This window comes from Oreochromis aureus, linkage group 10, assembly GCF_013358895.1.
Source record: "Oreochromis aureus strain Israel breed Guangdong linkage group 10, ZZ_aureus, whole genome shotgun sequence".
Lineage (NCBI taxonomy): Eukaryota > Metazoa > Chordata > Actinopteri > Cichliformes > Cichlidae > Oreochromis > Oreochromis aureus.
The window spans coordinates 31,922,023-31,937,229 of record NC_052951.1 but is presented as its reverse complement, the minus strand read 5'-3'; the positions used below and the strand labels follow the sequence as shown (position 1 = coordinate 31,937,229).

At 42.7% G+C, this 15,207-nt stretch overlaps 1 protein-coding gene across 1 annotated transcript in view; it reads left to right on the top strand.

Moving 5' to 3' along the window:
* wwc1 (WW and C2 domain containing 1) overlaps positions 1-14,352 on the top strand; it is a 45,335-nt gene extending 30,983 nt beyond the window's left edge. Inside the window, exons 12-22 of the mRNA XM_031750364.2 lie at positions 3,754-3,865; positions 4,050-4,220; positions 4,633-4,825; positions 5,016-5,108; positions 6,517-6,566; positions 6,685-6,886; positions 7,091-7,261; positions 7,338-7,430; positions 8,542-8,772; positions 8,978-9,096; positions 9,204-14,352. Of these exons, the coding sequence (XP_031606224.2) occupies positions 3,754-3,865; positions 4,050-4,220; positions 4,633-4,825; positions 5,016-5,108; positions 6,517-6,566; positions 6,685-6,886; positions 7,091-7,261; positions 7,338-7,430; positions 8,542-8,772; positions 8,978-9,096; positions 9,204-9,270 (1,502 nt within the window). The 3' untranslated portion in view covers positions 9,271-14,352. The remainder of the gene's footprint in view (positions 1-3,753; positions 3,866-4,049; positions 4,221-4,632; positions 4,826-5,015; positions 5,109-6,516; positions 6,567-6,684; positions 6,887-7,090; positions 7,262-7,337; positions 7,431-8,541; positions 8,773-8,977; positions 9,097-9,203) is intronic.
* The last annotated feature ends 855 nt before the right edge of the window (positions 14,353-15,207 follow it).

Here is a 15,207-nt window from a genome sequence, read left to right as displayed (position 1 = left end):
TTGATCCCAGTCACTGATTCTGGTTTCACTTTGAGTCCTGCTGCATCAGCAATCACACGAACACGTCTTCATCTCAGTGAGGACGAACGCTTTTCTGAGTCCTTTTAATCAAAGTGTTGCTATTGTGACAGTGAGCTGTCTTTGTAACCTCTTCATAAATGCACCGCAGACCGCCCACCATCAGAAACTAGACTAAAAGCTGCGTGTTTGAGTGGAAACGTGACTCTTGATCAGACCTGAGGAGCCTCCTGGGCTCTCAGCCTCACAGCAGTCAGGTCTGATTTGTAAAACAAAGTGAGGAATGAGCCGCTGTGACAGAGGCAGCTCTTGACTTCAGAGAAAAAGCTTTATTAGAAAGCCCGACTCCAGGAACCCTCCTCCTCCTCTCAGTGTGTGTGATGAGGAATTTAATCCTGTGTGTGACACCTGACGGCTGCTGGCAGCGATGAGGAGGGTGGAGGTGAAGGTCAGGAGGGTTTAGGGTTGCAGCTGTTCAGCGCTGAAGCTCGTTCTCTGCATCAGGAGACGGCGGTTACAGCAAAACTGTGATCGCATTATCGCTCCAGTTTTATTTTTTCAGGTATAATTTTGACTTTTAACCAATTTTAAAACTAAATAATTGAAAAACTTTTTTTTCCAGGTAAATCAGTTCAGTCTTAAAAAAAAGACTTTTTTATGATATTTAATCTTTTCCTCCTACATCCTCTCACAGTACAAACATTTGGTTTTTTCTAGAGATGGACCGATCCGATATTACGTATCGGTATCGGTCCGATACTGACCTAAATTACTGGATCGGATATCGGTGAGAAATTAAAAATGTAATCCGATCCATTAAATATAAAAAAAAACACCTCACAAAACTTGCGACACGGCGTAACTCGCCTCATAACCGTCGGAGCAGTGCGCTCACGTTATAGTGCTGCTGTGTGTATTTGTAGCCTCGCTACCAAACCAGCATTTCATCTCCGAGGAAGTTATCCCAGAGAGAAGTAAAGCAAGTGTGTAAGTTCATCTCTGAATGTTTGTAAAGCACTCCCATGTTAAGCTTAACAACCGATATATGGAGCGAGTGCCTCTCTCTCCCTCTCCTGCCGCTACTTCATGAAACGGCTTAATGATCAGCTGATCGGCTTTGTGAGTCCGTCTCTCTTCTTTGTTTTTGGCCCACTTTGCACCAGAAAGAGGAAACCAGCGGCTGAACAACAGCAGCACGTTTAACCTTGATAAGCTGCTGTTAGAATTTTTATTTAATATTACTTTCTACACCAGGATCCTTTTCTACGTAGCTGACGGCTGGTAACTGTGCAGGGGCGGATCTAGCAAAGTTTAGCCAGGGGGGCCGATAGGGCATGAACAGGGAAAAGGGGGCACAAAGACATACTTTTCTTTCTTATTCTCATTTAAAATGTCTCGCTTTTAATAAATAATTATCTGAATCTTACACCCAAAGTTTTAATCTGATGTAAAATGTATAGAAGTCCATTACTGTATATAGTAACTGTTAAGTCTAATATACCCTAGTAAGCTATAGTACTTTTTCCTTTGGGAAGGTACCATCTGTGCAGTCTGCAATTCTGTTGAAGAAAGATGTTGAATCTATTTAATTAGTCTTGAAAAATAATTTAATTCTGTGCATTTTTTTTCACCCTGCATCAAATTAAAGTTGATTACATCGATTAAGCATCATGAGGTGGAGGGTGGGGGGTGGTTCCCTATCTTTTTTTTTTGCTGGGAGTTTGCAACCCTATTAGTTAGGTTGCTTAATATTTCTGCTAAGTACTCTTTAAAATACCAGAATAGGGAGGATTAAGTTTATTAGATTGATCAGTGTTCCTGAACTATGAAATATTTTGGGTGCAGTGTATTTTTTACATACAGGTATAACAGAATAGCTTTAGTGTTGTTGTTTATTTAAACTTGAGGATGAACTTATACAAAATGCAGCAAGATATTAAAAAAACAGTTTTATTGATTAAAAAACACACTATCGGATTCATATCGGTATCGGCAGATATCCAAATTTATGATATCGGTATCGGTATCGGACATAAAAAAGTGGTATCGTGCCATCTCTAGTTTTTTCTGCATTTCTGATACGGCCGACAGATGCAGGATTTTTAAGGCTGATATTTGTATTTGGTGAATAAAACGTTCGACATGTGGGACGATATTTTTTGTCTTTCAGGGACATAAAACACGAACATCTTTGCCTGACGTTTGTTAGTGTCGTTATTTCCGAGTCCTTTCTGAGTTTAATCCTGTTTTACTGTTAAAACCAGTCGTGGATTACTGGTTTACGCTCTGCCAGCTCGCAGCAGCAGGGCGCCCTCTACAGGACAAATTATGCAACATCAACACCTGTAACACGGTTCACGGATGTTTCTCCCGTTTCTTCTTCTACTCTTCCATTTTTTATCGGCTGTTATTGATGTTGATACGATATCGATATCAGCTGATACCCTGGTGCCGGTGTATTGATCAGTTCTTATTTCTGGTCCCTCATAACGTCATAAATACAGAAGAGAGCAACATTTTCAGGGTTTAGAAGCACACTAGTTACATCAACTCTGAAGACAGTTTTTTGAGTTCTTCACTTTTTTTTTTATAACTTTCCCCCAGTGTTTTACTCTGAGGGTCTTTGTTGCCTTGTGTTATGGATCAGGCGGGGCCTGTGGGCCTCACGTGTGTTTTAGGACCGAGTGAGTCGATGAATGTGATGTTTTCACGTTTCACTCCAATCCCAGGCCCCTTTCTGCACCTGAGCGCTGACCTACCTTTGCTTTTGTTACCGGCTTGTCTCTCTCCTGATCTGCTTTCGGCAGCATGCAGCACTTTGCTGTCGGCTCCGACGTCTTTCGTGGCGCTCTCGTCTCTGCCTGCGCTCGCAGACTTCCCGCCATGATGTCAGACTGACTGGGACCAGTAACGAGGGCTTTATAGGCAAAACTCCCCCAAATCTCTGCTGGACGACCCCGTGACCCCTAGCACCCTCATCTCCCTCCCCCCATTTACTTCTTTATTTGAGCTTCACTTAAATAGTTTAAATATGAAATAAATCCGCTGTGAGAGACACTTTTAGCTTCAGTGATGGTCGGTGTTGTTGAATAATGTGTTTAATAATCAACAAAACATTAGACGAGGAGCCAAAGCAGAAAGTTTAATTCAAATAAAAAAGAAACTGTTCTGTTGTTTTAAATGTTTTAATTTTTTGCTGCGTTTCAGCAGCTTGTTGCACCTTTGTGTGGTTAATGAGAGCTCGGAGAGCAGCAGTGAGAGTCAGGCTCAGGTGAAAGCTGGACCTGGTGTCTGGTTTCCTGCTCTTATCAGGTTAAAGCCACACGAGCCTGAAGTCTTTCTCAGGTCCACATCACATGTAGTCCACAGATTATTGATTATATTAGTTTTAATTTATTGTTTGCAGTGCTGGGCGGGCTCCAGGCCAGGTTTGATTAATTCACTTCATTAACCTCGGCCCACAAAGTATCAGATAGACTCATGTTCAAGTTTTTGGGTAAATTTCTCATTACTGACACTGACATCATTTTTTTCCACAGTTTGGATGTTTTGTGTTTTTACTTGCACACAAATAACACGAGTGGGAGTCAAAGACGCCACACGTGGTCGCTGTTTCGGCTTTTCACCGCTTTATGGAAGGATGATTTTGAACTGTGACTCGTGCAAAGCTGATGGAGAATACAATTACACATTAAATTATTTCATTCATTTATTTCTCTTCTTTTGTTTTTTTAGGCTCAGCTTCGGAGCTGCGAGGGGCAGGGCCAAAGAAAATGGGCGTTACCTCGGCCGTGTCTGACGAGTCGGTCGCTGGCGACAGTGGTGTGTACGAACCGTCAGAGCGCAAGTACGAAGGTTTTCAATTTGAGGTCATAGATTTGTCCTCGTATTGTTACGCTTTTATTTTTCCTGGTCTGGCTCTTTGTTTCATAAATTTAAGGTTACGGTTTGTTAATAAATGAGTAACGTTGGACGGATTTCCCGTAACTGCAGCTGAAGTTTAAAATAACTTTGCGTGCTGTTTCCCGCAGACCCGGCCTCCCCGCCGACCTCCTGCTGAGCTCCTACGAGGACCGGCTGGCGCCCGGCTGCCCACAGGTGCAGCTCGGCTTCCGTTACGAGGCCAGAGACCGACGCTTCACCGTCTACGTCATGCAGCTGTCCAACTGCAGCGCCCTCTGTCTGCCGACCGACCAGAAAATGTACGAAGTCTCAGTGTGTTTCCTGTGCCTCGAACGTATCGCGGCAGGTTTAATGGCCTCTGCCACGCTGCTGTGTGTTTGAGGCGCTCAACAGAAAAACTCAGTTCAGTCGTTTTTTTCTTTTCTACAAGGCAGTTTTATGGAATCTGATCTAAAACTAAAATGATTATTTACTGAGATCATAATGGACTAAAATATGTGTAAGTATAATCACAGAAAACAGCCAAGCCGCTCCGCCTTTAGGTGATGTTTCAAAGTAATAAAGTTCATCAAAAAGTAAACAAACTTTTCCTCCAAAGAAACAAAACTAAACCAGAGGTTGATGCCACAGGAGGCTACATCCATCTTTAGCGTATAGTCTGTCATTTACATCGTGACATCATCGCGTGACCTTTGCCCTCACCTCCTGCAGGTATGTACGCGTGGCGGTGCTTCCCTGCATGGAGGCCACTCGCTGCCTCTTCCGAACACGCAGCTCGCCACCTCGAGACGCCGTGGAGTTCAACGAGGTGTTCGGCATGCAGATTTCCCACAGTGCACTGCGGCAGAAGACCCTGAGGGTGGACGTGTGCGACACCAGCAAGTCGGGCCACGAAGAGTGTCTGGTTAGTTTCAGTTTGTACGTCACTGTAAAAAAAATAATTATAATGTTCACTGATCATCGAGGATCTTACGGTTTATTGTTTGTTAAAGGTCATTAGCTGTTAATTAATCATCTGTTAACGAGGTTATTATCACACACAGTTTAATACATGCTCAGACTCTCTCTGACTCCCTTCCTCTTCCTCGCTGCAGGCGGGAGCTCAGATCAGCCTCGCTGACGTCAGCTGTTCGGAGGAGAAGTGCACCAAGTGGTACAACCTGCTGAGTCGTGTCTACCTGCCCGAGGTCAGCAGAAGCCCGGCGAGCGGCCCAGAAATGAGCCGTGCTTCGTTTCCTCTCCACAGTTTCATTTTAAACTAATTCTTCTCATTTTAGTTCTCAGATGTCTTTTTGTTACACATTTAGATGCTTTCAGTGAGTCACAGCATGAGTTTAACATCCCTGTGGGATAATATTGATCATAATAATAAAGTTGTTTGTGCGCACATGAAGAAGGAAGAAGAAAAGTAACAGTTACAATTTTACACTTTTCTGTCATTAAATTGATAAATGAGTCAATAAAAAGGTTAAAAAGTCTTTAAAGCTGTGAGTGAGACAGAATATCCACTTTGTTCAGTGTTGCCAACTTAGCGACTTTGTCGCTATATTTAGCGAGTTTTCAAACCCCCTTAGCAACTTTTTTTCTAAAAAGCGACTAGCGACAAATCTGGCGACTTTTTCTGGTGTTATTGGAGACTTATTTATGACGACTTTTTGACGTGAAAGCGCGTATCGCTTTTACTCTCAACAAGCAGCGGTGCTGCCGTGGGCACCTCGCCCGTTCCAAAGCGCTCACGGGTGGAGGATAGTCCTCCCCCAGCCGCTATCAGGACAGGAGATGTTCACACCTATGCGTCCAAACGGCAAATGAATCGCGCATGAGCGAAGCCGCTGCTCCCGCACTGATTGTAACGCAGTCAGTTCTTCTTTTACTCTTATGCTGTTTTGTGGATCACAAGGTTTAAAACTACTTATAAACACACACACACACACACACACACACACAAAGTAACTCCGCCAGAGTGCCTATTTCGGATCACTTTTGCCGGTCCAAGCCCGGGTAAAGGAGCAGGGTTGGAATTGTGACATTAAAAAACAATAATTACTAAAAGAAATTTAATTTGTAGTTCTAAATAAATTCTAACTGCATTTAGGACGTTTTTTACTCACTTTATGTCTCTTCCACGATGTTATTTCTCTCTCCAGCAACATAGGTTACAATTACAGTAGCGTGACCAATTATGCAAATTAGGCGATGACGTCATTTAGCGACTTCTAGCGACTTTTAGGACAGCCAATAGCGATTTTCCTTACTGAGGAGTTGGCAACACTGTCTTTGTTGTCATTCAGAAAATACACCAGTTACTCCGGATCAGAACTACATTTCTCAGCGTTTACTCGTCACCGAGCTTCAATCTAAATACATAAATCCGTTTAAAAGGATAGAAAATAAGACGCCATGTTGGATGCAGTCACGTAGGAATATAAGAGGAATTCTATTGACCCACGATGAGTGTGGAAAACTGTTCGGGACATAAATGCTGTGTGTGTTACGAGTGTGACGGGGAATGACGTTGTTGAATGATCTCAAAAATCTGGAAGTTTGGAACAATTGGAGGATAAAAACGTCCTGATGAAACTGTTTGTGTTTCAGACTCGCGTTTCCAGCGGCGACCGAGCCGGAGCGCCCGAGGATGACGAGTGGTGAGTGTTGAGGATGAAAATCTGAGTGACGCAAACTATGAGCGAGCCTCGTGTTCAGTCTGAGGAAGATGATGGTGGCATAGCGAGTAAGAACTTGTCTGTGGTTGGTCTTCATCAGGCATGGCGAGCCTCTGGAGGCGGACGTGTTCGATGACGACGAAGGGCACGACGTGGAGGGGGCGGGGCCTCTGGAGGAAGAGGATGAGTTTTATCCCGAGAGCAGCCAATGGGAAGCGGAGGAGGAGAAAGATGAGGAGAAGGGGACCAAACCCCCTCCTCTTCCGACGGCGGTGGCGGCAGCAGCCACCATCACAGAGAAGGTAACGCCATTTATTTCAGCTTTAAGGTCAACGAGCCGCTTTGTGTTTCGAGTTCTTCTTCTCTGATAATTGGGAAGAATCACTTCCTGTTCCAGTGGACCTTTTTCGAGTTTGTTTTTAAGCAGGAAGCAGTTTTAGAACTAAAACTGTGATGGCGCCTCGGTCGGTGAGCATCCTCATTACCGCTGCGGTTCTCTCCTTCAGGTGAACAAGGAGACGAGCATGGACAGCCTGCCGTTGCTGCATCACTGCTCCGTGGTTCGGCCCAAAGAGCGGCGCCCGGACGTCCGCCAGCAGAACCCCTTCATGAGGGGCAACACCATCATCCGGTCCAAGACCTTCTCGCCCGGACCTCAGAGCCAGTACATCTGCAGGGTAAGTGAGACCCACGCAGGATTTACGCTGATGGCGACGCTGCACCTTCATTAAACACGTGTTTTTGTCCTCGCAGATTAACCGCAGTGACAGCGACAGCTCCACGCTCTCCAAGAAGTCCCCGTTTGTCAGAAACGCCTCAGAGAGACGCAGCATGCGCATGAAGAGGGTAAAGACTCCGCCCCCCCGCCTCTGCATCACTGCAGAACCATTAGACATTAGCTAGCGTCACGCCTACTTTGTGTGGCGGATGTAGACAAAAGAATGTAGTTCCTTTGTGAGACTCGTCATTGAAGCTTTGTTGGTATTTGTTGAGTAAGTGATTCTAAGTAGCTTTGCATGATTCACAGTTCATAATAATCCTAGTTTATCTGATACTGAGCCTCGGTGCAGCGCTGTCTGTAATGAGCCATTTTAGCCCCTCCCCCTTCACCTGTGAGAGTGGCTGTCCACCCTGAACCGCGGGACGCTCGATTCCCGTGTTTCAGCCTCAGTGGTGCGGTTTCTCTCGTCTTTCTGATCCTCCTGCTTCTCGACTTCTCGAAAGTCAAACCTTCACATTTGCTGACCGCATTAACTCGGAAAGGAGAGCCGATTTGCATTTTTTGAGGCTTTAAACCGCTAACGACTCCCAGTGAAGCGACTCTTAATATTTAATGACCGTCTGAATGTTTAATGCAGCGCTGACATTTCCAGCTTCTATTAATTTAAAGTCGAGGCAGCAGATTCGGCCTCCCGAGGCTCCACGGCAGCAGGTGTTGGTGACAGTATTTTCAAATAAGTCGAGGTGTTATTAAACACTCAGGTGACTTTTAAGCCCTCTTCAGACATCGAGGACTTTACAGGCTTCTTCGCTGATGCCTGCACTTAAACCTGAGCAGACATAGCAGGGCTGTGTGCGTCGAGCTGTGGTTCAGCCCAAACAGCAGCAGGAAACCCTGATGTTTGGGTTCTGTTACCTTTGGGTTTGTTTTGTTTTATGCACTTTTCTTTTTCTTTCTTTGCCCTCGGCTCAAACTCAGCCCAGCCTGTCTGACTGACAGAACCAGGCAGCAGAAGCACTGTGACGTTGTGTGTTTTTGAGTTTGTGCTGCAGCAGGGAGGAAATTGAAGGTGTTACTGTTTTGTTGCACTCGTTCACAGTTTCTGTCAGCTTCTCTGTCGCATTTTTTAGAGCTTGTCAGTTCATAGGCGACGATTTTGTAGCAAATTTGCAGTTGTAATGTTTCCCTGTGTTTTGTCCTCGGCACTTAACCCCGCCCCTTCCTGTCCTCTCTCAGCCTCCTGTACCCGTTAAAGGTCTAGACGGGCTGCTGCGGACCTCCCTGGACCTGGAGTTGGACCTGCAGGTGTCCCGGACGCGGCAGGCCCGGCTGGCGCAGGAGCTGCGGGTGCTGCGGGAGCTGAAGACGCAGCTGGAGAAGGCGAGGCAGCAGGGCCAGAAAGAGCTGCCCGCCTGGGTCCAAGAAGACGAACGCTTCCGGCTGCTCCTCAGGCAGGCCGAGAAACAGGTGAACTTAACGCAGTGTCCAGGGCTCCCGTGGAGCCTCTGTCCACATGTTACATGGTGAAATCAGTTTCTGTGTCCTCATTTTGCTCTTCATGTGCAGATGAATCCGATAATCCTCCAGAGGGCGCTCTACTTTTGTTCTTTTTTTACTGTAACAGTAGAGTTGTCCCGCTGGAATAAAAACTCTCTGGTTTTGTTCTCTTCAGACTCGGGAGGAGCAGCAGCAGGAGAAGCGGGTGGAGAAAATGATGAAGGCCGCAGCCAAGGACGTTCACAAGATCAGAGGCCAGAGCCGCAAAGAGGTCCCCGAGGTGCAGACCTTCAGGTACGAAAAGCACCACCACCACCACAGATTCATTCATGGGGCAGTTAGAAGGTGGCGACCCCATCGCGCACGATGATGATGTCACTCTTTGCTGTGTGTGGTTTCAGAGAGAAGATGGCGTTCTTCACACGAGCGAAGACCTGCATCCCTGACCTGCCGGCCGACGACGTGTAGAGAAGCATTTCAAAGTATTTTCCCTCCGGTGTCGTTCCCTGCTGTTCCTTCCCCGACGAAGCAAACGTCTGGCGGTATTATGAAGAATTAAAATAAATAATAATAATAACACTGATGATAATAATAAGTAGGAAAAAACCTTTGAAACTGTGGAGAGAGTAATTTTAAAGAGCTCAGCATTTCTAATGTGGATAGTCTTTGTTTGTAAATTAGCGATAGCACTGCTGGAGCTTTTGTTTTTGTCCTTTTTTATTCTCGTTTCCACTTTTCTGTTTTTGTTTCTGTTACTAACCGGCTGTTCTTAGACTCGTAGGTGTTTAAAATCATTCCAGCACAGAATCATACGGTCACACATGAGCATACGAAGACTTTTGTACTGAAAATGGCACAAAATCAAAAATGGTACTCAAAGGAAAATTCAGCTACAGCTTAAAGATATTTAATATTGACCTTCAGATGATGTGGGATTTGTTTTTTTTTTATTATTAGAGTATTTTCTGAGCAGACAAACAGCACAGTGTTTAATTTTTTTTAATTTGTTTTTAAATGCAGCTCTCCCTACACAACAACAGTGAAACACTAAAACATGTTTGTGGATACGAATCACCGCAGTCGCCGCAGGTCGTTGGAGATCCGTCGGAGTTATAATCCTTAAGATTTTTAATCCAGGTCGGGTTTATTTTCTACACAGACGTGAAATTTCTGCTGGTTAAATGAATAAGAACAAAAAACAAGCAGCTGTGTCTTAGAGCGGGGCAGCTACAACTCCCAGGATGCATTTCAACAGGAAGCATCCAGTCAGATTCATTTTGAGGAGAAGCTAAAGATTAAGTAAAGATTAAATAGTCTCAGATTATATCCCGTCCATGTCATGATCATGTTCAGTCATAATTCATGTGCCTGTTTAAACCTTAAAGATACTTTTGAGTTTTTTATGGCCCAGTGTGGATTAAAAAGTGACAGAAATAAGTTTTTCAAACTACTGCGCTGTTAAACTGTAAGGAGGGCGTAGTAAACTCCAGAGGCCAAAAAGACAACTAATCACATGTTATGGCTCATTTATAAAGAGATTTAAGTCACTAAATCTACAGTTTATTGTAAAATGAGGCACTTAGAAGTGGAGCAAAGAGAGCCAAACTGCAGCATCTGTGTTCAGCTAATTCTGCAGTTCTTTAGGTTTCCTGTGTGATCCATACAGACTTTATTATTATTCATCCATCACTGAAGAAATTCACCTCTCACAGCAGCGCAAGGGTCAGGAAGAAAAAGCGAATTAGAGATTAATACACAAAAATACTGTACAGGAGTAACTGATACCATGTACAAATGGTACTGTAAACAGTGAAACGGACTAAAATACACTAGAAGACTGGAAGACGGCAACATTTTGCAACATTCTGTCCAAACACTTTTTTTTTTAGCCCTTAGTTCTGTATGATGTCATACAGAAGGGGATTTTTAATATGGCCATCTCAGGCTCCACCCAATCAAAAGAAAGCCTTCCTTAAAGGGGAGGGGCTAAAACAGCTTCCTTCACTGAGAGGATTAAGGGGCTGCACCGAGGTCCAGTCTGCCATAAAGAAGGATTATTTTGAACTGTTATTAATGCATAGCTGCTCTCTGCGAGCCGAAGAGTTAAAAATAAGCTGCCACGCTTACTGCCAAACTGACCCTAGACTGAAATCTTAAGGATTATAGCGCCGTCATCTTCAAACACTGGCACAAACTGTAAGTTTTCTGTAAACTGAGCGACGTCGTGCTGACGGCTCAGGTGTGCGTAGCACGTCAGCATGCCTGCACGACAGCAGCTCCGAGGAGACGTGTCACTCTGAGCGTAATCCGTAATCATCGTCTCTCATCACACAAACACATCGGTGTAGAAACAGCACTAACTCGCACTAACACTCAGGTAGTCGATCGGGTAGTCTGCACTTTAAGAAACTTGAGGTAGAAGTTTGAACAAAGAAAAACTTGATGTGGGTTTTTGGAAAGTTAAACGTCTGGAAACCTTTGCCTCACGCTGGAACGATTTCTGATTGTCGAAACAGGAAGTGATCTCAAACGCATTTCTGATGACTGTGAACTTGTTATTGATTGCATGATTGTTTGACTGGAAGCGACTGAAAAAAAAACTGAGTCGTCAGCCAATAGGAAGACAGAAGTCCAGCTTTGCTTCGTAAGCTCCTGCGCTTCTCTCTGATTGGCTGATCAGTTTTTGCAGTTTTAATTTCAGACTTCCTGCCCTCACGTTTCCACCTGTAACTGGATGTTTGTGAAGCATTCACTTCTATTAGAACTGGACCTTCTGCACTTAAAACTGTTGGATGGCGTTAGTGTGGTGCCCCAGCAAAACTCAGCATATCATCTTTTATTCCCCAGCTGGTGATTTAAACAGTTTTTCTGCTTGTTTCAGTCTGTTTGAAGCTCTGAAAACCAGCAGAAAGACACATTTGATCAAACTTATTGAAGCATTGAGCAGCTAAAGAGCCTCAGGAGTTGGTAAATATTAGAAAAACCACACTCCCAAAGACTCCTGACACGTTCTATATAAACTGATGTTTAATGTAGTGTTTACATAAACAGGCAAAAAGAAATCTGGCACAAGAAATTTTCATTTTTCAGCACCGTAAGCAGCAGGAACCAAAAGAAATCAAATCTTTCCTGACATCTACTGCAGGCATTTGGTAAAGTAGCTAATGATGGTGCCTTTTAGAAGTAAAAGCGTTAAAAAAGTAAATAATAATAAAATGATGGTATTGAGTCAATGTAAAGGGAACATCAAAAATATATATGGAGGATTGAATGTGCCAAAATAAACAAAATATGTGACTGAGTGAATAATAAAATGACATTAAATGTTCAAAAAAATAAATGCATGTAGGTATTTATTAATTTATAAAATGTGACATGAGTTAATATTTTTAAATTAATTTTATGCAGAAATACAGGGAAGGTCAGTAAACAGATATTTGTCCTACATTTTATAATTGAATGCCTTTAATGTTGAAGAATTTTGTTGTTTTTTACATTTGTAATTTATTTATTAATTTGTTTGCTGTTCCATTATTATTTTGGCAGTTTTGATCCTCCATACAGGCGTGTGTCAGGAAGTCTTCTCCAAAATAATGATAATTATTATTATAATAAAAAGTGGAAAATTCTTCACATGGAAAACATTTAACATGAATTCTAGATTATTATTACAAAATGTTGGATTATAAACTACCTGCTGAACATGGAGCGGGAAGCAGATGATTTATTCAGGAGGTGGTGGAGACCAAAAATGGAGCTAAAAATGAACGCTGGGCCTTGATTGGTTACTAAAGTGCCTGTGACTGCCTGATGTTGTCACTCTGTAGCTGCTGAATCCAGAAATAAGCGGCTGTCTATTGAATATCCGACTTTCCTTCTTGCTGGGCCACCAGGCTGATGGTGTCGGTGCGTTTTGTTCTTCGTGTTTCCATTCCCCGTGTAAAGAAGAACATAGCTGACGAAAACCAAGCTGCTGCTGCTGCTGTCATTCCAGATGTTTCTCTCTTCTTCTTCTTTTTTTAACTCTGTGTAGAGAAACAGCAGCTCTAGAAAATGATTGAGTTTTTTTTATTGTCCATTTTGACCGTTTACCTTGTTAGTCATCTCCACTTCCTGTTGCTTCCCAGTCTCTGTGAGTGTTTTCAGTCCTCATTAAAGCGCCAGATAGTCCCACCACATCCAGGTAGGAGTAGATATATTTTTCTAGAATGTACATTTAAAAAAGGTAATAAGATTGAAATAACGAGACACTAATGACTTCTTAAAGAGCCTCGGTAGGACGTGAATCTGACACAATCGCCCGACATCAGTGTGAACAGTCAGTGAAAAAGACCAAAACCAAAGATTTAAAAGCTGATCCCCGTCCTCTGACGTAAAACGATTCAAATTCCTTCATCACAAGGTGTTTTTGTAATTTTACCCTCTGCTACGGCACGACAGAAAATCAGACGCTGGAAATAGTGAGCTGCTAGCATGTGGTGCTAAAGCTAAGCTAACACCTGCCAGTCAATCTTACCATTCTGAAACTTCCCTTGGTTTACTCTCTAAAGATGCAGCCAGAGGTTTTTTTTCTTTTTAAGGTACTTGATGTGAATTTCAGGGTTTAAAAAAATACTGTAAATGTTCCAAAATTAACTAAAGAGAATATGAAGAAACGGCTGCTTTGACCTGATCTGCACACTGAGCTTTTTTATCATTGAAATAAGGCCTGTATTTTCATGTAATACCAGTTTGGACCACAGGATGGCACACCGAGTCATTACAGTGAGTGTCCAGGAAAAGACAAAGCCTCCTGAGCGACAGGGAAATATAAACAACTGTATCTGAAAAAGGCTCAACTCACTCAGCAAACACTGCCCCCTGGTGGTGAACATTTTAGTTAGTCTGCAGAGGGGAATTACAAAAAGTACCTTTTAACCGTACACTTGCTCATCAGACCACTTTGTGAGCTTTTGCATGTGTTTTTTCACCGTGTCTGGTGTATCTTTTTTTAAATCAAAAAAAGTTGGTAATGAAAAATGCGTCGTTGTTCTCCGAGTGCAGATCAGCTGGTAGATTCCAGTTTGTACCGACTGTTCGGACTGAGAACTGAACAAACGTTATGGAGTCGGGCGTGCGCCTGCAGGGTGAGCAGTGGGTTCACTTCAGCTGTGGAGGTGTTTTTGTTTAATGTCCAAACGAGCCGCCGTCGCTGGGTGTGTAAGAAGACTTGGAGGAACTTTGATTTTTTTAATATTAGCCGTTTTTTGTTCGTCCTCTGTGTACTCGAGTAGATTGGAGCCATAGGAATCCAGCGGTTAACCTCTGATTAAAAAAGAGTCGTTTATATGAAACATCTGGATGAAGCAATGTAGGGGTTTTTTTTAAAACAAATGCTGTTAGCCACAAATGATTCTTCTTCATCACGTAGGCAAATCTTTGTTTTTTTGTGCTTTTATGTTTATTTTATCTGATGAATCTGTTCAAACCTGGTGATGTGTTTGCAGGCGGCTACGAGAAACACACTGCATGTATTTATTGCACTTCTGTGATTTTTATTTTTTTTGGGGAGGGGGGTTTCAGTTTTTTTTCCATTTTATCATAAGAGTCCTGAAAAGCTGTGAATTTTATTCTCAGACACTGTACTGTCGACCAGAGTTGTAAATATTTCACCAGCACAAAAAACAAACGATATGTTTTGTAGTTTCACAACAAATAAAAAAGTTCTTCTCTTCTACTCGTGTGTGTTGTGTGTTTTTCTTTGCTCTGTCCTGAAATCCATGAGAGCAGAGATGATAAAGGCAAGTCTTTTTCTTTCTGAAATTCTAATTATCAAAAGAGGTTTCAAAATGACTATTAAAATGCTGGTATCTGAAAAGTTGGCATTAAATTGTTGGCTTGCATGTCTAATTAACTTAATTACTTCTGTGGGATACCACAGGGTTCTGGTCTTGGTCCCTTTTCTTTTATTATATGCTAACAATTTTAGGACTACATGCCAGTCATTAACTGGAGAGAAGAAAAAAAAAGTAACTTTTTAGTTGTTTTTTTTTTTTTTAAATACATTGTATTCTTGAGCTGATATGAGCGGAATCACATCATCTACAAAAAAAGCAAAGATTTGCTCCTGAGACAACAAAACAAGTAACTCTCTAACCAAAGTAAGACGGTAAAGAGATTCAAGACCAAGATTTTCTTCATGCAAACACACCAAAATGACTTTTATGTGTGTCATGTGGTAAGTATCACTCAAAACACAACCACTGACACGATAAGACTTACAAAAGATAAGAATATAAGATGTTGGACTGTCATCAATTAACAGACATGCATTTGCAGCACTGTAATGTTGCACTGAATGTAGTATTACCAATTATAAATATAAACAATATGAAATAAATTAGATGAATATATTAGAATATTAAA